Source organism: Tamandua tetradactyla, chromosome 19 (genome assembly GCF_023851605.1).
Source record: "Tamandua tetradactyla isolate mTamTet1 chromosome 19, mTamTet1.pri, whole genome shotgun sequence".
NCBI lineage: Eukaryota > Metazoa > Chordata > Mammalia > Pilosa > Myrmecophagidae > Tamandua > Tamandua tetradactyla.
The window spans coordinates 895,647-918,911 of NC_135345.1; the positions used below are offsets into that span (position 1 = coordinate 895,647).

At 59.2% G+C, this 23,265-nt stretch overlaps 1 protein-coding gene across 7 annotated transcripts in view; it reads right to left on the reverse strand.

Annotated features, from left to right (window-relative positions):
• CTBP1 (C-terminal binding protein 1) overlaps positions 1-23,265 on the reverse strand; it is a 59,802-nt gene that overhangs the window by 32,155 nt on the left and 4,382 nt on the right. For 4 of the 7 annotated variants that reach the window (XM_077136205.1, XM_077136199.1, XM_077136203.1 and 1 more), the window contains exons 2-6: positions 17,888-18,042; positions 9,547-9,691; positions 6,865-7,071; positions 1,852-2,066; positions 262-392 (exon numbers count right to left, since the gene is read on the reverse strand). In XM_077136205.1, the coding sequence (XP_076992320.1) occupies positions 262-392; positions 1,852-2,066; positions 6,865-7,071; positions 9,547-9,691; positions 17,888-18,042 (853 nt within the window). Of the gene's footprint in view, positions 1-261; positions 393-1,851; positions 2,067-6,864; positions 7,072-9,546; positions 9,692-17,887; positions 18,043-19,816; positions 20,014-20,302; positions 20,491-23,265 lie in introns of those variants that run through there. The other 3 variants (XM_077136200.1, XM_077136201.1, XM_077136202.1) reach the window with 2 other exon arrangements.

Consider the following 23,265-nt stretch of genomic DNA (forward strand, 5'->3'; position numbering starts at 1 on the left):
GGCCTGCTGTCCCCCAAGCTCTTGGAGGATGGCCCCTCCGGGGCCGCAGGAGGTGGGCAGGCCTGGAGTTGTCCTGGGCACTGGAGTGTGTGCCCGGATGCGCCCTCCACCCCCCTCGGCCACACGAGAGCCCCGAGGGTGCCGCCTGCTCCCCGCGAAGTGACAACCCTGGGTATCGCCAGCGTAACAGGGCCAGCGGGACCCAGGGGCTGGGGGGCAGGCTGGGCCCAGGCGGGTGGTCCCGGGGCCCACGGGCCGCACCTGAAGGGCTCCGACTCGTGCACGTCCAGGGCGGCGCCACGTATCCGCCCCTCCTTGAGGGCCTGCGCCAGCGCCTTCTCGTCCACCAGGCCGCCCCGTGCCGTGTTCACCAGGAAGGCCCCCTGCCTCATCTGGGGAGACAGCACACAAGGTGAGGGGCGCCCCCTGGCCATGGCAGCATCCCACCAGGGTCCGCGCAAGGAGGGCCAGCGAGCAGATGGCAGGCCAGTGGGCAGCCACAGGCACCCGCAGAGAGCCCCCTTCCTCGCCTCCCTGCCCAGTCACCGAGGGCCCAGCTGGTGCCCGGACAGGCTGTGGACAGCAGGGCCACTGCGCAGACCCAGACACACTGGCTCTCAGGTTGTCCCCTTCCCAGGGGGCAGGGTGGGTTTGTTCTGGTGTTCCTCAGTCCTCAGCCTTGTCCCACAGGCCTCGGCCCCCGTCCCCTCCGGGGTCCTGTGAGCGCCACCTGCCATGCAGCAGCCAGGTCCAGGCTGAGTGCAGAGGGGCGTGTAACCCCACTACAGAGTCACGTTCTCTTCACTTTTGCTAAAGGCCACTCAGAGCTGGCCCCTTCACGGGGGAGGGGGAGTTCTGGGAACCCCAACTCCATCCCTGGTGAGTCCGTGCTGCGCCCACATCTGGCTGGTCAGGACGCCTGTTTCCTTGGTCAGTGGTCGCCCGCGTGGCCTCACACCCGCATCTTGCCACAAGCCACCCCCATGGGCCCTGTGTGGGAGGCCCCAGGCCAAGTCTCAGGTGGGGAGTGAAGGAGCTGCAGCTGGTCTGAGCACACTGTGGGGCCGGGGAGGAGGGTGGCGGCCCCCCACGTGCTCACACACACATGCACGTGTGCACACTTGTATACATACAGAACACACAAGTACAGACTTGTGCACATGCACACAAGTGCAGTCATGTACATGCAGACACACGTGAAACATGCGTGCACACACACACACACACACACATCCATCAAAGGCCTGGGGCTGGCTGGGGTGGCCGCCTGGTGCTAGCTCCTGCCGGGGGTCAGGCAGACTCTGGAGGGAACACCTGGATGAGCAGCCAGGGCCCCCGGACTGAGCCCGGGGTGGGCTTTAAGATGCACGCAGGCCCAGTGCTGGCTCTGGCCAGTGCCCAGGCCGTGGGGGTCCTGCTGGGGAGCTGCCCACGGCAGACAAGGAGGCCAGCGGTGGAAGTAAGCAGTTCACTTCTGCAGAGGTGCCCTCACAGAGCCTGTGGCGGCTCTGGCGGGAACTCAGGGCACCCAGGCAGGCTGTGTCTGCGCAGCTTCCCGGAGAGGTGGGCACTGGGCGGCCCCACCTGTCGTCCGTAGCTGCGGGCATAGAGGAGCGGGTGGCCCAGCCCCGAGGCACCAGGTTTGGCGGAAAACGGGGGTTAGGACCTGCACCCCCCATGCACCCGTGGATTCTGGAAGGGACTGCTGCCTCCCCAGGACCACCCCCCTCCCGTGTGGCTCAGCCCACGGGGCCGTGACACCCGCAGGGGCAGCCAGAGGGCCTTTGGGTGCCCCTCGCCGGCGCTCCTGACGGCCCCGGGGACGCAGGTGTCAGCCCGCGGGCCGCCCACCTGCTTCACGGTGAAGTCGTTGATGAGGTGGTGGTTGTGCTCGTTGAGGCCGCAGTGCAGCGTCACGCAGTCGCTGTGGAACAGCAGGTCCTGCAGGGTGCTAACGCGCTGCAGCCCCAGCGCCCGCTCCACGCCATCCGACAGGTAGGGGTCATAAAAGAGGACACTGAAGCCAAAGGCCTTGGCCCGCAGCGCCACTGCCTGCCCCACACGGCCTGGGAGGGCGAGACGTGCAGTCACTGGTGCCGCCGAGCCCAGCCGCTCCCCCGTGGGCGCCGTCCTCTGGGTTGGAGGCATGGGCGTTGGGCGGAGGCCTGGCACCCTGCCCGAGGGTGCACCCACCCCTCGAGCCGCCTTGGGGTGCCAGGGGCAGGGCACAGACGCCCTTTTTCCGAGGACGGCCGTCCCCACCCATCTTCCCTGAAGCACTGGAACCTGGGAACAGTCAGACCTGGACCCAGCAGCTGACCTGCCCTGGCCTCAGGGGCGCCCCGGAGACCTTCAACTGAGGGTTCCTGAAAAGGAGGAATTCTGCCTCAAGCCTCCATGTCCAAGCCCTGAGAGCGCTCAGCCTAAGGACTCCAGGCTCAGGGCCTCAGCATCACTCCGCGCAATGCTCAGCCTCCAGCGCCCGCCTCACATGGACCAAGATGAACACAGCCTGAGGCTGAGCCCTCCAAGGTGGGGCTGGGGGTTGGAGAAGGAACCTTTAATCTGATTCAACGCACAGGCACAAGGAACTCTATGTCCGGTGACAAATAGGGCACCGCCACTCCACGATGTGGCGTGGCAATAGATACACAAATACCACGCGTGGACACTCGCGGTCAAATACTGGTAAGTGGCAGGTGATGGGTGGCTGTATTTGATGCTTTAGAACATTCTCCTCAGCCTGCGCATAATGAGAACGGCTGGCTGTTCCTTAATGTGCTGGGGAAAGTGGTAAAATGGGTGAGCTGAAATGCAACCTAAATGACATGCAAGTTCCTAAGTGTGTCTTAAAAGAAATCCTTATCCCCTCTGGATGCAGAACTGAAAGTTTTGAAAGGTAAACCCAGAGGCTCATCCTGAAAGTTGCTCAATTAAATTTCCAATTGAATTGCCAACTTTGGAGGCTGTGAGCACTACAGTGAGGGTGTGGGCTGGAGGGAATATAACCCTGAAAACTGGACAGGCCACATGGGTACGCCATGAAGAAGGAGAGGCAGTGACTCTGACTTCCGGTAGCTCTTCTTTGCTGAAAAGCCCTTCCACCATCTCGGGGGTGAGACCTCTGCAGGATGAAACGCTGATGGAACACCATGAGGCAGCTGGCTGACAAGACCCTTCTAATTCCGCTCACACCCACCCCACCACCCCTCTTTTCCTCAAGACCTATAACTAAAGTCCCAACAGGCCCCGAAAGGGGAGGTACGCTGTACTCCAAGGTAACTGCATGACTTTTCCAATCTATATAGGGGAACGTGTGGGAATGGATTTTAAGACTGTGGGATAATGTTGGAAAGAATACAAATGTTGGATCAAGCTGACTGCATTGATACGGGCCCACTGCTAAGCAGAGATTCTGCATTCAATGTTGTAGCTCGAGGGGTCAGAAAAGGCACCCACAGTTTATATAGAAGGCTGGTTGAAACATGGATCAAAAGGTGGCCAACATTACCTGAGGTGAAAATGCCAGAACTGCCCTGGTATAATGTAGATGAGGGATCCAACAGCTTAGAGAGATGGGAACGTTAGAGTGGATTTATCATGCAAAGCCTGCTCTTACACCCCATGAATGTCTGCAGGATGCCCCTTTCACCAGAACCTTGAAGAATAAATTTGTGAGACTTGCTCCATCACCCCCACAGAGCTCTGCAGTCGCCCTTCTCTGTAGGTGAGATGTTGCTGTGGGAGCTGCTGTCACTCAGCTGGAATCCTTAAACACAGTGGGGATGGCCAGATCCCGAGTTGGCAGAAGCCAGGTGGTGACAGCCAATCACCAAAGACAAGGTGGGTGTGGCCACGGTAACGAACAGCAGACTGCAAGCAGGAGTCAAAACAGTCTACCTCGCAGAGATCTGTGGTGCTGGCTAGCAGACCACGGGGTCCCTACAAGTACAGCAGACGGGCAGTCTATTAAGTTCTTCTTTGAGCTGTATAAACAAGAGTTCTAGGTCAAGTCAACAGAAGTCGAACTTGAATGACAAAAACAGAGAGTCATGGCCCCTTAATCAATTCCCAGACTTGAGACGGTTTACAGACCCAGAGCCCCTCGAATGAGGGGAGGCCAGGTCCCTTTGGAGGAGGGCCCTCGTGCTCACTCTCTTCACACCAGGAAGTGGCCAGAAGGCTCACAGCCCCCACTCCTGCCACGTCACCCCCTTTCCCAGCTCACACCTGTGGCCTCACAGGGTGTTTCCTACCATCAGGTTAACCATCCTCGCAGCCTCCCCAAAGGGGCTTCTCCCAGGAGCCTGTGCGTGGGAGAAAAGGAAGTGCACAGGCATTCTGGGGATTATTAGACACTGGCTCGTAAGTGACACTATTCCAGGAGACCCAAAATTAGTCCACGAGTCAGAGTAGGGGCTTAAGGAGGTCAGTGATCAACAGAGTTTTAGCTCAGGTCCATCTCACAGTGGGTCCAGTGGGCCCCCGGACCCATTCTGTGGTCATTTCCCCAGTTCCAGAATGCATAATTGGAACAGACATACTGAGCAGCTGGCAGAATCCCCACGTTGGCTCTCTAACTCATACAGTGAGGGCTATTATGGTGGGAAAGTCCAAGTGGAAGCCACCAGAACTGCCCCTACCTAGCAAAACAGTAAATCAGAAGCAATACTGGACTCCTGGAGGAATTGCAGAGATTACTGCCACTCTTAAGGACTTGAAGGATGCAGGGGTGGTGATTCCCACCACATCCCCGTTCAACTCTATTTAGCCTGTGCAGAGAACAGATGGGTCTTGGAGAATGACAGTGGATTATCGTAAACTCAACCAGGCGGTAACTCCAATTGCAGCTGCTGTTCCAGATGTGGTATCATTGCTTGAGCAAATCAATATATCCCCTGGTACCTGGTATGCACCTATGGATCTGGCAAATGCTTTTTTCTCAATAGCTGTTAATAAGGACCACCAGAAACAGTTTGCTTTCAGCTGGCAAGGTGAGCAACATACTTTCACTGTCCTACCTCAGGGGTATATCAACTCTCCAGCCCTATGTCATAATCTTGTTCGCAGAGACCTTGATCGTTTCTCCCTCCCAAAAGACATCACATTGGTCCATTATATTGATGATGTCATGTTGACTGGACCTAGTGAGCAAGAAGCAGCAACTACTCTAGACTTACTGGTAAGACATTTGCGTGTCAGAGGATGGGAGATAAATCCAACAAAAATACAGGGGCCTTCCACCTCAGTGAAATTTCTAGGTGTCCAGTGGTGTGCGGCATGTTGAGATATCCCTTCTAAGGTAAAGGATAAGCTGCTACATCTGGCTTCTACTATGGTCAAAAAAGAGGACCCTCAGTCTCTTTAAATTTTGAGACAGCATATTCCTCATTTGGGTGTGCTACTCCAGCCCATTTATCAAATGACCAGAAAAGCTGATGATTTTGAGTGGGACCTGAACAAGAGGAGGCTCTGTGACAGGTCCAGGCTGCTATACAAACTGCTCTGCCAGTTGGACCATATGATCCAGCAGATCCAATGGTGCTGGAAGTGTCAGTGGCAAATAGAGATGCTGTCTGGAGCCTTTGGCAGACCCCTATAGGATGATCACAACACAGACCCTTAGGATTTTGGAGTAAAGCCTTACCATCTGCTGCAGATAACTGCTCTCCTTTTGAGATACGGCTTTTAACCTGCTACTGGGCCTTAGTAGAGACTGAACGCTTAACCATGGGCCAAGAAGTTGCCATGAGACCTGAGTTGCCTGTCATGAGCTGGGTGTTGTCTAACCCATGAAGCCATAAAGTTGGGCATGCTCAGCAGCGCTCTATTGTAAAATGGAAATGGTATATATGAGATAGGGCCAGAGCAGGTCCTGAAGGCACATGAGGAAGTGGCCCAAATGCCCATGGCCCCCACTCCTGCCACATTACCTTCTCTTTCCCAGCCCAGAGCTATGGCCTCTTGGGGAGTTCCTTACAGTCAGTTGACTGAGGAAGAGAAAACTCGGGCCTGGTTTACAGGTGGTTCTGCATGATATGCAGGTACCACCCGGAAGTGGGTAACTGCAGCCCCTTTCTGGGATGTTCTTGAAGGACAGTAGTGAGGGGAAATCCTCCCAGTGGGCAGAACTTCAAGCAGTGCACCTGGTTGTTCATTTTGCTTGGAAAGAGAACTGGCAAGAGGTGCGTTTGTATACTGACTCATGGGCTGTTGCTGATGGTTTGGCTGGAGGGTCAGGGACTTGGAAGGACCATAATTGGAAAATTGGTGACAAAGAGTTCTGGGGAAGAAGTGTGTGGTTAGACCTTTCTGCGTGGTCTAAAAACATGAACATATTTGTGTCCCATGTGAATGCGCACCAGAGGGTGACTTCAGCAGAGGAAGCTTTTAATAATCAAGTGGATAAGATGACCTGTTCTGTGGATACCAGTTAGCCTCTTTCCCCAACAACTCCTGTTATTGCCCAATGGGCTCATGAACAAAGTGGTCATGGTGGTAGGGATGGAGGTTATGCATGGGCTCAGCAACATGGACTCCCACTCACCAAGGCCAGCCCGGCTACAGCCACTACTGAGTGCCTGATCGACCACACTCAGTCCCCAATATGGCATCATTCCCTGAAGTGATGAGCCTGCTACCTGGTCGCAGGTTGATTGCACTGGACCACTCCCTTCATGGAAGGGGCAGTGATTTGTCCTAACTGGAATAGACACAGACTCTGGATATGGGTTTGCGTTCCCTGCACAGGGAACTTCTGCCATACCACCCTCTGTGAGCTTTAGAATGCCAGAGAAGTAAGAGAGTGAGTTAGGGTTAGGGCTGAGGTGCCGAGGCCCATAGCCCTGCGGCTGGCAAACACACCTAGTCCGATGATGCCCAAGGTCTCGCCACGGATCCTGGCAGCCCCAGAAGCCACCTCCCGGATCTGCTCGACGCTCTGGACCCGCGTGCCTTCCCGCAGCGCCTGGTGCAGCCAGGTGGTCCGCCGGTACAGGTTCAGGATGTGGCAGAGGGTCGAGTCTGCCGTCTCCTCCACTGATGCCGCCGGCACGTTGCAGACAGCAATGCCTGAGGACAAAGGGACAAGCACCGGTGGTCGCCACGCCCAGGGCCCCAGCTTGCCAGAGTGGACACTGCAGAGCTGTGGCTGCTGGCTCCAGGGAGAGAACGGCCAGGGCAACCCGTCCTGTGTGCACCGCTTCATGCAGAGAAGCCAGAGTTACCATCCAGCACTCATGCCAGGAGGGCAGCAAACCATGCTACCCAGACGTGGCAGCACAGGACGGCTGGGCCACCCGCTCTGGATGGCGTCCCGCACAGACCCCAGGCCCTTTGATGCTACACCCATGTACTGGTGCCCCTCACCCCTTATACACATGTGCCCAGCACACTCTCATCTCCATGCCCATGTGTCCAGTGCCTTCTCACCCCGTGCCAGTGTGCCTGTTGCTCTCTTATCCCTGTGCCCAGTATCCTCTCACCTTTTTCCCGTATGCCTGGTGCCCACTCACAATGCCCATATATCTGATATCCTCTCACTCTGTACCCATGTGCCTGTACCTCTTACCCCTGTGCCTGTTTCCCCAGTGCCCTCTCACTCCCTGTTCCTGTTTGCCCAGTGCCCTCTCACTCCCTGTTCCTGTTTGCCCAGTGCCCTCTCACTCCCTGTGCCCAGTGCCCTCTCACTCCCTGTTCCTGTGTGCCCAGTGCCCTCTCACTCCCTGTGCCCATTTTCCCAGTGCCCTCTTACTCCCTGTGCCCATGTGCCCAGTGCCCTCTCACTCCCTGTGCCTGTGTGCCTGTGCCCTCTCACTCCCTGTGTCTGTGTGCCCACTACCTTCTTACCCTCTATGCCCACGTGTCCAGTGCCCTCTTACCCCTGCCTGTGTGCCTGGTGCTCTCTTACTCCCTGTACCTGGTACTCTCTCACCGTGTTCCCATATGCCTATGCCCACTTACCCCCTGTTCTGTGTGCCTGCTGCCCTCTCACCCTGTGCCGTTGTGCCCATGCCCTCTCACCTTCTGTGCCTGCTGCCCTCTCACCCTGTGCCCAGTGACTTTTCTTCCTTGACACCTTCCAAGTGTCTGGATGGGGTTCGCCCTGGGGGTACAGAGCCCCCTGCACTGCCCTCTGGAGCCCGCGCCTCCTGGCTCACTTCTGAGGAGTGGCGATTGTGTCTCCAATTTGTCTCGCCTTGAAGGAACAAGCCAGGTGTTCTGGCTCCAGAAAAACCCTGGGCCAAAGGACAAGGTTGCCCACGAGTAAACTGCACAGAAAACGAGGACAGGAGATGCTGACGGAGCCAGCCCCGAGACTCAGACGCCACAAGCCCCACTGACTGCAGAGGCCCAGGTGGTGCACAGTGCCCTCAATGCACAGGATGCAGCCTCAGGAGGGCAGATGAGGGCACCGGCTGCCAGTACGAGGAGATGGGACAGTTTTAGGCTGGTGCACACCTTGACCATCAGCAGTGGAAACACAAACAGTCTGATCCCAGAGAAAAAGGAAAGCAGTGAGGTCCAGACACAGTGCTGGCCACTCATTTTATCAGGTTGGACCAACACTTACCAAAGAAACAAGGAATTTAGAAGGAAAGACCAGAACTGACCCTCAGGCAAACCGGAAGGAGCACCGAGTGTATGGTAAGCTGAAGCCTGGCCAAGCGTTTGTTTAGTGGGGGTTTGTGTGCCTGGGTTCGTGGGTGGTGTGTCTACATGTGTGGGAATGTGCACGTGTGCATGTGTGGGTGTGTGCATCCATACTAGTGTGCATGTGTGTGATTGCATGTGTTTGTGTGCAAGGGTGCGCCTGTGCAAGTGTGTGTGACTGATATGTATGTGTACAACATGTACGTGTGCACACGTGTTTGCATGTGTGTACATGTGTGAGTGCATGTTCACATGTGTACATGTGAATGTGGGTTGCAAGTGTGTACGTGTACATATGTGGGTGGGTATATGAGTGATTTGTACGTACGTATAACATGCAGATGTGTACACATGTGCAGGTGTGCACACGTACACGTGTTTGCATGCTAGTGTGGACAAGTGTGTCCGCCTGCATGTATGTGTGGCTGTGCGTGAGTACTGGAGTTTGCACGTGTGTGTACTAGGTGACAACGTGAACTGTGTCCCTGCGGTATCCAGATGATCTGACCCAGCTGCCCTGGCCCTTGCCTAGGCTGATGCACATCCACTCCTCGCAGGCCGGGTCCTGCCCAAGCCCAGACTCAGAACCACTCACAGCCCAGGCACCGACGCAGACACTGTGGCCACAGAGGGACACGGAAGCTGGTTGGGGGCCCTTGCCCAGGACCCCACAGGCCAGGTGGTCCAGTGTCCCCGATACAGTCCCAGGCCCACTGCCCAGTGCACACATACTACGGTCAGCCATACGGGGCCCGCAAGAGAAGTGCAGGGACGCCTTGGCGGGTGAAAGAGAACACCACACATTCAAGACCGTGCGCTAAGGACCGTGCACTAAAGACTCCTCCAAGGAAAGGAAGGGAGGGTTTCGAAGGAGCAGAGCTGGAGCCAACCTACCTAAATCTCCAGCTGACTTGATGTCGATGTTGTCAAAACCACTGCCGATGCGGACAATGATCCGCAGGGCTTTGAACTTCTCCAGGTCTTCTCTCGTCAGAGTGATGGTGTGATACATCAGGGCACCCACGGCTTCGTTCAGAACCTGGAGGACATGAAGGGATGGGAACCCTGCAGCCTGGAAGCCATCGCGGCACCATGGGGGCAGGCAGCTGGCAGCCCACATGGAAGGAATTACTGCACATGGGAGAGGCCACAGACCCCAGAGGAGAGGCCAGGGACCCCAGGGGGAGGCTAAGGACCCCAGGGACCCCAGGGAGACACCACAGACCCCAGGGAGAGGCCACACACAAGGTTCCCCCAAGTGCAGCTCCCTGGCGGGGGCAGCCCCAAGAGCACAGCAGTGTCCTGACAGCCCCTCCCATGCACACCGGGGCACTCAGGAGCAGGGCGTGCTCGCAGGGCCGGGCCGGCACACACAGCTGCCTCTCCCTGCTCTCCCGTGTCGGAAGCTGCCAGTGTGCACGGCCCACTTGGGGCTCTCCGCTCAGACTGCTCCCAGGTCCCACTCCAGCCCCACCCCTCCTGGCCCGGGGACCACATGCACTCAGGCTGCAGGAGCCCCTCCAGGGCCTGGGGCGGGCACACCTCCCTTGGTGCTGTGCATGCGACCCGCCCGGAGGCCTTGCCATGTGCGTGCTGGGCGTGTGTTGCTGAGCACGTGCAAGATTTAAGGCTTCACGGTTTTTAAAGTTGATGTCGCTTAAGAAAACAACAGCAGCTGCCCCATTCATGAGCCATGAGCACGCTCCACCAAGGAACCTCAGTTGCACCGCTGCTGTGAGTCCCCGTGGCCCAGGAAGTGTGCCAGGCATGTGGCATACACACAGACACGCGTGCTCAGCCTCATGGGCATGTGCCCACACGCCCAGAAACATGCGCATCCGCCCACCTTTCCCTGACGGTGCCTGTGTGCGCCACACCTGTTCTTCCGTTTGCACACGTGCACACCTGTGTTCAGACACACACGCATGCCATGAGCACACCCATGTCTTCACACCCACAAGTGCATGCACACACTTGTGTCTGCACATGTAGCCATGTCACCTGTTCCTCCGCACATCCCCTTGTGTCCACCACCCTGTGCCAGCCCTGGGGTTGGGCAGGAGGGACTCAAGGCTACGAGTGCCCAGGAGGACCAGAGGCAAAGTGGGACCAAGGTCCCAAGCAGGACCTTCCCGCAACCCCGCTCATGCACCCGGGCCCCTGCTCCCTCTGCTCGGCTCCTCCCTCACCCACGTCTCCAGGCAGCCAGGCTGGGGTGCCCCAGCAGTGGGAAGCTTGGGCCTCAGTGCACCCTGCAGGCTCATGCTTAGGCAGGTCAGGGGGTCGTGGAGGGCATGGGCACATGGTGACCACATGCAGGGCTCTGTGCCGCCCTGAGCTGTGTGGCTGGCTCCTGCATGGCCGTGGGGCTCAACGAAGGCTCCTGCAAACCACCTGAGGGCGCATGGCACGCATACTCGGCGCTGACCCATAGCCAGCACAAGCTCCCTGGTGAGACAGCCCCCACCCTCCCCGCAGCTCACAGTCTCAGGGCCCAGAGTGGACTCGGGCCAGACGCCAAGCCTGCCAGGCTGCACGGAAAGGCCCCTCAGCCTGACCCCTCCCTGGCCTGGCCCCCTAAGCCAGCAACAAGGATATGAGGCCTGTGCCCACTCCTAGTCCTGGGAGAGCCCCCGGGCGGGCACGGAGAGCCATGTGACCCCAGGGCCGGAAGCCAGCACATCCCACGCCCTGGGCACGGGCTGTGGCCGCCTCCCCTCCTGACCCATGGCAGGCAGGCGAGCAGCACGCCGCTCTCAGGCATGCTGGGCACCCTGTGCTGGCCCGGACCTCGTGGGAACAGCCTCTGCACCAAACTGCCACACGATGGCCACACCCCACAGCAGCAGGACCGGGCCGCGTGGCCACAGGGCCCTCCCCACTGTCCTGGGGGTGCCACACGGGAGGAGCCGCCCTGCGATGCGCAAATCCAGCACCTGAGGCTGCGTGGGTCCAGGGGCTGAGGGTGAGCCGGCAGGCGTGGGGGAGCACAGGCACCCCACAGAGTGCCGCCCTCTCCTTCCAGCTTCCCTGAAATCCTTCCGGGGCAGGGAAAGGCTCCCCTCCCCAGGGCCACCCGGGCTTTTCAGGACCCGCCACTTAGGCGGTCACCGTGGCATGGGTGCCCGTGTCCCCAGGGCCTGCTTCTCCCTGAGCCGAGCTGGCACCCTGCCAGGGGAGTGCCGCAGCACCGCAGGAGACCCCACCCACCAACCAGCAGCACCTGGACCCTCTCCCGCGGCCTCCTCAGGTGGAAGCTGCCACCTGACCTCCACAGGTCGGAGCCTGGCCATACCTGGATGCAAGAGAGCTGAGAAATGACATCTCGGGGGGCTCCTGCCTAACCAGGAAAAGGGGCGTGCCTGAGGTCGAAGAGCGACACTGCAGCTCCAGGGCCCCTGGATGGAGCTGGCCTTGAGCGTTTCCCCTGTTTCCACGTCTACTGAGACGCCCCACACGGCACCACATGGCTCCTCTGGTGAGGAGCCCAGACACAGGCTCTTGGGCTCCCTCCACTGCGGGGTCTGAGCCCTGCCCTCCACAGCTTTCTTTGGACTGACATCCTGTTTCAGTGACCGAAGCTTGGCTGCAGTCTCCCCAGCAGCCTGCGGGGGCTGGAAGGCTGGGGGGTCAGGAGGGCTGGGGGTTGGGGTGCTGCAATCATCCCGAGGCCAGCCCTCTCCTCCCAGTGCCAGGATTTGGGTTAACTTGCCTTATTTGCATTTTATGTTCACGTGTGAAGTTACAACTTTACAAGAAAATATCTATTTCATTAATTTGTTTTTTAAAATACTGGTAAAATTTGTTTTAGTAGTACTGTTTTTATAAGTTTCTAACTGTATATCCCTTTGCCAACCCGTTGTTTTTAATGTTCTTTACTTTTCAATACTTAAAGACTCACGAGAAGTTGCCGAAACAGTGGAGCGGTCCCTGCGCACCTCACCGGGCTCCTGGGGGAACAGCAGGCCAGGGCCTGGGGTGGCCCCCGTCGGCCTGCAGGTCCCCAGGCCCCACCACGTCCTCTCTGCAGCTTTGTGTGTGTGGTGGTGTCTATGTGTGTCTGTACAGTGGGGACTGGTGTGTATCTACGTGTGGTACGTGTGTGTGGAGTGTGTCGTGTGTACGCCCGTGGTGTGCGTGTAGTACATGTATGCACGTGTGTGTACTCACACGTGGCGAGTGGGCAGGTTGTGCACCTGTGGCGTGTGTACATGTTTGCGTACGTGTGTGTGGCAGGTGGGCACATGCACATCACGTCGTAGGACCAGAGCCCATGGGCGCAGAGACAGCCCGTCCGCCCCAGGTGCCTGCCCCTGCACAGCCTGGACGTGCCATGCTCTGTTCCCACCTGAGTGTCGCCTGAGACGCGGTGCGAGTCAGCCCAGACGTGGCTTCCCCACGCTGCTACGCCCGTGCCCCGGCCCCGGGGCTTCCCTGCTCGGGGTGTCCGGTGTGTGCATCGTCCACCCACCGGGCCTCGGTGCTGCCACCGGCTCTCGCGGCCAGGACGAAGTTGCCAACCAGGCGCTGCTTTCTGCGTGGACGACGGACGTCATCTCCCTTCCCATCTGCGGGCCTGGTATTCATTTACCGCGGCGCTTCCTGTTTCTCTCAGGGGCATTTGCGCCTCCTGCACAGCTCGCCCAACATGTTCAGTCACAGTTACAGCAGCTGCTTCTGTCTGGAGGGGAGGCTCCAGCGGGCTGTTCGCCAGGTCTGCCCCTGGCCACGGCTGGCACGTGGGTACATGCCGTCCGCCATGGCCTGTCCTCGGGGCCGACGGCAGTGTCTGCACATGAGGTCGCTGGGAGGATCCTTTGCGTTTCCTACGGCCACTGTGCATCTGCAAGCAGGGACGGTTTTACTTTCCCTCGCCGTCCAGGCGCCATTTGTTCCCTTTCTTTGCCTCACCATGCAGGCCACCAAGCCTTCTGCTGTAACATCGCAATGTCATTCTATTAACTTGTTTCTCTCAAAAACAAAACTGTCAAGTTGTTCTTTGGCCTAATGTTTTAAAAACAGCAAGTGTTAGCTAATAAGCTGCCAGAATGCAGTGTGTCAGAACTGGAGCAGCTCTTAAAAAGGGAATTTAATAAGTCACAAGTTTACAGTTCTAAGCCTATAAAACTGTCCAAACTAAGTCATCCTGGGAAAGATATCTGAATTCAAGGACGGCCAATGGGTCAGGAGCCCTCTGTCAGCTGGGGAGTCACGTGCTGGCAGCTGCAGGTCCCTTGCCCCTGGGCTCTGCTGCTTTCAGTCTTTGTTCCTGTGGGGGCTCCGCACTTTGCTTCTCCGGGGCTGGGTTTCATCTCTTGGCTTCCCTTGGCTCTCTCCAGGCTCTGGCTTGCTTCACATCTCATGGCGATGTCTGCTGGGCTCCAAGCATCTGCAAACATCTGTGTCTCTGTTCTCCAAGTATTGGCATCTGTGTCAGCTCTGCTGTGAAGTCCATGCTCTCTCTCTCTGTCACCTCTGAGCTGTCTCAAAATGTTTCCTCTTTTAAAGGACTCGAGTAAACTACAAAAGATCCACCCAGAATGGGTAGAGTCACATCTCTGCATAGATCATCTAATTAAAAGTTTCCACCCTACAGTATCGAATCAGGATTGAAAAAAACAGCTGTCCCACAAGACTGAGTCAGGATTAAAAACATGGCTTTTCTGGGATACATAACATTTTCAAACCAGCACCTGACATATAAAATATATATATATTTTTTAATTTATTTTTTATTTTAATTTTTCTGTTTTTGCATGGGCAAGCACCAAGAATCGAACCTGGGTCTCTGGCATGGCGGCGAGAGTTCTGCCTGCTAAGCCACCGTGGCCCGCCCCATTTAACGTATTTTATATTTGTTACCCTACCTGAAAATTTCTTCATACTTTAGCATCTCCTTTTATGTTTTCACAATTTACTTTCTTCTGTTTCCTTTTTTCTGTCTCTTACTATCTCCTTTTTATCCTGTTTTCTTTACAAATTTCATTGCTTTATTGTGGTTGTTTGTACTGGTTTGAAACTGTTGTGTACCCCAAAAAAAGCCACGTCCTTTAACCCTCATTCAATATTGCTGGGTGGGAGCTTTTTATTTGTTCCTATGGAGATGTGGCCCACCCAACTGTGTGGTAACTTTGATTAGGGGTTTCCATGGAGATTCAAGATGAACCCCACTCAAGGTGGGGCTGCTTAGTGGAGCCCTTTGAGAGGGACCTTTTCAGAAAAAGCTTTAGTGCTGACACAGCCACGCAGCAAGAGGCCTTCGGAGATGCAGCAGGAAAACGCTCCCAGGAAAGCCTTAGGAAATGAGGAGAGAAAGCTGGCAGACCTCACCACATGCCCCCCCCCCCCCGATGATGGGGGGCATCAGCCTTTCTCGGGTGAAGGTAACCTCTCACTGGTGCCTTAATTTGGAAATTATTATGGCCTTAGAATTGTAAACTTGCAACTTAATAAATTCCCCTTTTACAGCCATTCTGTTTCTGGCATATCGCATCCCGGCAGTTTTAACAAACTAAAACTCCTCTTTTAGGGACAGAAGGCATTTGACTTATCAGTGGTTAGTTTGATTGTAGGTCTGGCCACAACCACAGCCTGGATTCTGACCCTCACTCGTCGGGACCCGGAAGGCCCTTCACAGCCCCCACTCCCCAACCTGCTTCCACCCTGCAGCCGCTCCACTGCTCTCTGCTCTCTGGTTTTGCCATTTCCAGAACGTTGGATACATGGGATCATGCCACAGCCTAGCATATGCGACTTTAGGTGGCGTGGGGCAGCCGTCTGCCCCTCTCTATTCTGTGGCCCCGATGTGCCAGTTTGTTTGGCCACTACCCTCTGGAGAACATCTGCCCGGGCTCTGGATGCCAGAGCTGCAGGGACCCCCCATGGATAGGTGTCTGCGTTTCCGTGGGTGCGCGCCAGCCTGCTGTGACAAGGCCTCTCAGCTCCCGTCCCCTGAGAATGCCCCTGTCTCCCCTCCAGCCCCAAGGTGCCCTCACCGGGTGGAGGTCCCGGGTGGGTGCTGGCCTCCCGGCTGTGCTGAGAAGGCTGACGTCGCTCAGATCATCTTCCCTACATCAGCCGTCATTTCTCTTGTGCCACTTTCAAAATGTTTTCCTTTGCTTCTAATGTTCAGAAGTTTCACCGTGTGTCTTGGTGTAGAATTTTTTGTTCACTCAACTCACTGATTCTATAGCTTTGAGCTTCCTGCAAAATTTGGGGAGTTTTCAGCCAGTTTCTTCGAGTACTTTTTCAGGCCCATCCTCTTTGCCCTCTACTTCCAGGGCACCCATGACAACCCCCAGACGCCGTCACAGTCCCACAGGGGCCTGGAGCTCTTCTTTACAGCAGTCTTGCTGGGACTGGTAATGTCTATTGTTCTGTCTTCCAAGTCAGTTTCTTTGCTTCATTCTGGTGCTGAATTCATCCAGGGAACTTTTTATTTCAGTTAAATTTTCAGCTTTAAAATTTCTGTCATGTTTTTCTTTCTATCTTTTATTTCTCTGCTGATACTTTCTATTTGTTTGCTGAAGTCTTCTATTTTTTCCTCTGTTTTAAGCATGCTTGAAATTCCTCACCGGAACCATTTTTCATGGCTGCTTTAAGTTTTACTCAGCCGAATCCAACACTTTTTCATCCAGTGTTGCTGTCTATTGTTTATTCTTTTCATCAGGTAGGAGGGCCTCCCAGTTCTTGGTGTGATGAGTGATTTTCAGTTAAAACCTTGACACTTCTGTATTATTTTGAGGCTCTCTTGCATACCACCCTAGCATAGGAGCAGAGAGTGCCGCCTTGCCCGTGCTGGGGGGCACAAGCACAAGCCCCCCACCCCACCGACACCTGATGGGGGGGTCACTGCTGCTGGAGAGAGGTAGGAGTTCCAACTCCCCAAGGGGACCCCCAGTACTGCCAGGCTGGGGGGGCAGCCTGAGCATCCTGCCCCGCAGGGAAAGGAGGGGCCTCATTATGGCGGGGGGGGGGGGGGCGACGTCCAGGCTCACACCCCCACTGGACCATGGGCGGGTCCGTATAACCTAGACATGAAGGACCCTCCCCCGGCCTTCCCGGACGCTCTGGAGGTGGGCACCTGGGCTGGCCTTGCCGCGCGGGGGAGGGCACCATTCTCTCCATCACAGCAGGGGGTGACTGCCCGCCAGGCTGCCCCTTCCCGGTCCTTTCTCCACGGAACATGCTTTCGTCGGAGCTCCCTTCTGTGCCGGCTGCTATTTCTGGGCTGGGCGGCTTCAGCTCCAGCTCCGGCACAGATGAGGAGAAAGCAACACAGAACGACCACGTTTTCCTCCAGTCCGAAGGCACGAGCCAGCCTGCCTTACCTCGAGAATTGGTATCTCTCAGCTTGAAGTTTTCTCTTTTTCCCAAACCTGCCCTGTCACATTTTTTAGTTCTTGGTTCGTTGTCAAAATTGTCAAGCCTGGCTTTCCCCTCCGGTCAGGGCAGCAGGGGCAGCCCCACACTCCACACGTGACATGGCAGGCCAGGGGCCTCCACATACCCTGCCGGGCACCTGGCCACCGAGAGCCCAAACCCAGGGCTCAGCAGGGCATAAAGCCGCTGGGGGACGTGAGCGTGGGCCTGGTTTCAACCCGTCCTCCGAGTCCTTCTGCACCCACCAGGACCTCGTACTGGGCAGGCCCAGGAGCCGCAGAGAGAACACGGCCTCGCAGCCCCTCCTTCCAGGGGGAAACACCCCGGCCAGAGGCAGCCAAACCGCTCCGCTCCTCTCCACTCCGCCTGCAGGCGGGCCCTTCCTGCTAGCTACTGGCTGCTTTCTGGATGCTTTTCTTCATTTTATCCAGCTTCTTCAGCCGTCGTCACCACCGCCAAAGGTGCTGACGTTAACTCCAAAGCAAGCACAGGCCACGAAAGCACAGGCCCATCCAGCAGCCAGGGCACAGGCGCGGGCCCCACGGGGTGGCTGGGAGCAAGGAGGCCGCGGCAGCCACGCACAGCACCGCGCAGCTCTGGGAAAACCAGTTCTAATGACAAACGACTCAAGGAACTGCGGGAGATGCGTCCATCGAGGCTCCCCTCCTGAGGCCTGCATGCCGGCCAGGCCAGCTCCGTCCCAGGAGCGCCTCGCAGGGCAGGAGCCGAGACCCGAAGGCCGAGCGCGCGGGAGCAGCGCCACACTGGACAGGCCTGGCCGCCTCCCACTCACCTCAGCCCCCAGCCCCCGCGGACGGCTGTGTGACCAAGACGCACGCACGCCTGGCCTCACCTTCTCGTGGATCTCCTGCGTGGACTGCGCGTCGCAGAAGGCCACTGTGGCGACGTCCTTCAGGATGGGCATCTCCACGGTGCAGTCCCGGCCGTCGAGCAGTGCCACCAGCGGCCGGGGGTGCATGGGCCCATTCATGATCGGGGGTCGGACGCCTGCAATGACACGGGACAGTCAGCTCCCCTGCAGCCATGGTTCCCCGCCAGCTGACTTCCTGGGAGCCCAGTTCCAAGTGGACGCCACGTGGTGCTCCCGTAAGGAAACCAGAGCTGCATGAGACGGGAAGGCTGGTCCTGCACAGCAAGCCACGGGGCACCCTGGGCAGCGGTGCGAAGACCCGTGTGGGGCCTGGGCGGGGAGAACCTCCCCTCCCCCGTCTCGCAGTCCCCGGCGGAGCCCCAGGAAGCCTCTCCACCTTCTAGGTGCTGGAACACACAGTGCCCCAGGCTTTGGGGAGACACCCTATTACGTCTTTTGTGCCTAAAGCTAAGCGGCTGCCGGGGCCCCTGCTGCGAACGGCACTTCGTCCCAAGTGTCGTCAGGGTGTGTCGCAGGCTTTGAAGCCCAAGACGAAGAAACGCAGAAAGGGTTAAAACGCATTAACGCGCGGCCCAGAAGCCTCAGCTTCCCAGAGCAAGGCAGCTGAGAACTGTCTCGACACAGACACTGCAAATTCAACAGGACTCGGGCTCGAGGTGCACTACAGGGAGACGCTGGGGCGCTAACCACATGGCACCAGCCACGGGCGTGAGGGGCACGAGGGGCACGGAGGGGCGTGAGGGGTGCAAGGGGCACAGAGAGGCACGGGGCTCAGCTCCGGGATGGTGGAGGAGCTGGGACGAAGCCACCCACGCCGGGCAGACTCGCCCCAGGATCCTTCCAGCCAGTGCGCAGGGGGCAGAGGGCAGAGGAGAAGCCTCCGGGGCGGGGCAGGGGTCCCGGGCAGGGGGGCAGCACCAAGGCGCACCAGGGCGGCCACCCCGCAGGGTCCTACAGCAGAAAGGCGCGGCACTGCGAGTCATCCCAGGACGCGCTGCCCCTGCACAGACAAAGGGGTCGGGGCCGGTGGGCTCTGGGACCACTGATCTGCAGACGACCTCAACCCCGCCGCCCCCAGCCCCACGCGCTCCATCAGGGTGAGGGGACTGCAGGTGCCCCCTGCGGCCACGCACCCCAGGCCTCTGTGCAGGAGGCTCCGCTGAAGGACGCTGCCATGGGTTCACCATGGCTCGTTCCGGGTGGGCTGGCGAACACACATCCCAGCTGCTCCCCACAAGCCCAGGAGAACCTTCCAGTGAGCCCAGCGTCCACGCACAGCGTAGTGCACGGGGGCAGTGGCTCGCCAAGCCCATGAGTTAAGGCTAGAGAAAGGACCCAGGGAAGCGGGCGCAGGAGGCACAGACGCAGCAGGAGGCACAGACGCAGCCCTCAGCAGTGTCAGTAGCGCCCTGGGAAGGGACCAAGACTCCGCTAAGCCACCTTCACACCTGGACTAGATTCTGGGGGGCAGTCAGAGGAGCCCCCGCTGCTGGCAGCACCGCAAAGCACAGCGGCCACCCTGCCCCCTCCCCTAGCACCTGAGGCCAACCCCCAGGACCTGTGCCTAGGACCCCCAGCGCCTGCCCCCAGGACCCCCAGCGCCTGCCCCCAGGATCCCCAGCACTGTCCCCAGCCCCCCGAGCTGGGGCCAGCTTGGGGACATGCCCCGAGGGAAAAGGTCTCAAAGCGTGACCCAGGACTGCACGCTACTGGCTCGCAGGCGGCACCCAGAACGCAGAGGAAGGAAAAGAAAACAGCGCAGACGCAGCCCTGCGCAGGTGGCCGGAGAAGGTCCCAGCCCTCGCCGGACAGCTGCGCCGTGCCAGTGCCTTCCCCGCGCCTCGCACAGGGCTCTCCACCTGAGTCCACGCGGCAGGGATGCCTACCAACCTGACATCTCTTAACATGAGCTCGGTTTCCAGGACCATGAATTCGACTTTTCAAAGCTTTATATCTTCAGAACTCCCAGGCAGAATAGCGTCCTGTCACTGGATCTTTAGCTCCATGTCCTTAAATTTTCTCGGACCAAAGCTCTTAAGCTTCTTATCCACTGCACCACTGCAGCCTGGGCCAGGTTCAAACTTTTACTAAAAATTAAAACACAAGAGACACATTAAAATGCCATCAGGCCCTCTGGAAGTGCCCCGGCCAGGAAGTTCCACGTGGGGGCCTCTCGCTGAGCCCTCAGCCTGCCCAGCTGGCCACCCACACACAGCCCTGGACCTGTGTCACACAAACGTGGCCGGACGCCGCCCACCCCACGCTGGGCCAAGGCGAGTGGCAGGCACAGGCCTGGCTGCCCCAGGGCCCTCGCCTCCACACTCCAGGGGGGTGTGCCAGTGAGGATTCCGTAGACCCCACACGTGCCCCGCTCACCTGCTCTCTCTCACTGCGTGCTCCGGCCACACAGCACACGGCGCCCAGGGCCTGGGGGACCGCGAAGCAGAGCCGTGCACCCCCAAAAGAGCGGTCCCGTGGCCTGGACACAAGCCTGCTAGACCACGGAGGCAGGCGACGCCCCGACGGGCACGCGGGGCTCCAGGGACCCTGGCTGCATCCCTCTAGCCACACTCCGCAGAGGACACAGGCAGTGGCCAGGGAGGAGGCCGGGGGGCCAGCTGGAGGGGCACGCTGCAGGATGCCCACCCTGCACCCCACACCCCCACCTGGCCCAGGAGGGACACAGGCAGGGGCACCTTGTGGGCCCCACTCTGGGCAGCCACGCCAGGTCCCCACTGCGGCAGTGGAGAAGGGGTGCAGGCAATGGCACAGCCATGCACCCACCAATCCCAAAAGCCACTGAAACCTTCTTTCTTCTGCTTCCCTGAATGACCAAAAGGACGGAAGCACTGGACTCCTTGATAACCCGAGCAGCCTCCAGGAAATGGCTTTACCCAAAAATAATGCTGTGAGCGCCACACGAACTCACAGCAGCCGCCAAGGGGGAAGGAGATAAAAGGCAAGAGAGCGAAAACCAACAAGTCCGCACATCGGGAGAGGCATGGGGGCTGGAGCCTGAGGCGGGGTAGCCGTGCAGCAGCTGGAGCCCCCTACCTAGACCTCCTGGGCCCCCCTAACTGGCCACCCACACTAGCACTCCCCAACCTGGCCCGAGTATCTGGGGCCCCCACCTAGCCCACATACCTGGGCCTCCCACTGGCCACACACCAGGCCCTCCCCATTGGCCCCCACACCTGGGCCTCCCCACCTGGTCCGCACACCTGTGTACTCCACTGGTCCGCACACCTGGCCCCGCCCCCCAACCTGGCCTGCACACCTGGGCCTCCCCACCTGGCCCACACGCCTGGGTTCCCCACTGGCCTGTACACCTGGGCCTCCACACCTGGCCCACACACCTGGGCAACCCCACTGGCCTGCACACCTGGGTCCCACACCTGGCCCGCACACTTGGGTTCCCTGCCTCTGGCCCGTGCACCTGGGTACCCCCACTGGCTTGCACACCTGGCCCACGCACCTGGCCCACACACCTGGGCCCCCCCCCCCCACTGGCCCACACATCTGGGCCTCACCACCAGACCCATACATCTGGGTACTCCCACTGGCCTGCACACCTGGCCTCCCCCTGGGTCACCCCCTTCCCTGCAGGTGCCCATGGAGGGCGCTGCCTCAGCCCTCAGCTCCGGCTCTGGAAAGGGGTACCTGCCACGCCCCATGGCCGCTGTACCCACCAGTTCCCAGCCACCTGAACCCAAAAGACAGCAGGGAGGGGGTGCAGGTGAGAGGACACCCTGCACAGAGGTGCGTGTAGGGGCGCAGTAAAATCCTGGATAGAGCACCCCCTCCCCGGCCCACGGCGGCCAGGGCAGGCAGGTGGCGGCTGGGCAGCCTGAGCCAGGCACTACAGCGGGAAACAGGCCACAGGTGCCCAGAAGCTCACTGGCAAGTTTCCTCTAAACCTAAAGCTTTCCTAACAAAATGCTTATTTTAAAGAAAACGGGGATGAGGTGAGAACAGTGGTGCCCCTTTGTCCTGGGGGGGAAGCTGCTGGAGGCCCCTGCCTGGCCTGAGCCCCCACACGCGACCCCCAGCACAGCTGGCCACTGCTGCCCCTCGGCCCCACCAGGCCCGACCACTGGGTGCCCCCCACCCACCTGAGGCCCCAGCAGTTGTGGGACAACTGCCACTCGGGGGCCCCTCCTGCACCCCAGGGCACCACGGCCCCCCACCGGCCTGCACCCCCAAAGTGCACCCCAAACTGTCCCTGCTTCCTCCCTACCTTCCCCTTCCCTCTTTGCTCCTGCCCCTCCCCCTCCTCCCTCCTCCCCTCCTGCTGGGGACAGGGACTGCCATCTGGGGCGGAGGGGGCGGAGGAAACCCCAGCCTCTCCAGGGCACTTGCGCTGTCCAGTAGCCCCTGACGGCCCCCGGAATGGTCCTGGGAGCACAGCTGCTCTCGGGGGGCCCCTGGCTGTGGTCCCCCTGCCCGTCCAGGGTTTCCTTCTGCACAGCCCTGGGCCAGGCTGGGCCCTGGAGCCCCAAGTCTACACACAGCCCTGATGGCGCAGGGCCAGGGGGGCCACCACCAGGCCACAGATGAAAACGGTCAGTGTCCTCACACCGCCAGCACTGGCCGCCGGAGGGCTCCGGCTCCACAGGGAAAAGGGGTCCCTCTTCTGAGGGTCCCCAGGGTCTGTGCCCCCACTCCACCCCCAGAGCTTCCTGCAAACTGTCTGCGCCGCAGGTGCAAGGGCCTGCCCCAGGGCCGAGGGGGCACTACAGGGCGGCCACCACAGCTCCCCAAGGCCCACGAGGATGCCAGAGACAGGCCTGCCCCATGGACAGGGTGCAAGCAGACGTCACAAGGGCCGGCAGGGCCTGCTGGACTTGGCTGCCACCGCCAAGCTGGATTAAAGCTGCCTTGGCAGACTCCTGTCCCCCATGGTGACCTGGTGGCCCGGGTCTGCCGTCCCCCTGGTGGCCCGGGACTGCCGTCCCCCTGGTGGCCTGGGTCTGCTGTCCCCCTGGTAGCCTGGGTCTGCCGTCCCCCTGGTGGCCCGGGTCTACTGTCCCCTGGTGGCCTGGGTCTGCTGCTCCTCCCAGCAGCCGTGGCTGAGGGACACCAAGGCTTGGTCTCCAGCGGGCAGCATCTTGGAGGCTACACCTGGCACGAAAGGCAAGGCTCTCCCCCACAGTGAGTGGAGCGAACGCTGCACAACTTCGGGCCAGGGCCCCCCCCCCAGAGGCCCCTCAGCAGCGACCCATGATGATGGCAAGCAGGCCACGCTAGGCGGTGCTGCCACCAAGCCTGGGAAGCTGGGTGTGGAGCTGGGAACTGGCCCACGGGGACCCCAGGCTGTGGCCACTGTTCCTGGGGAGCCC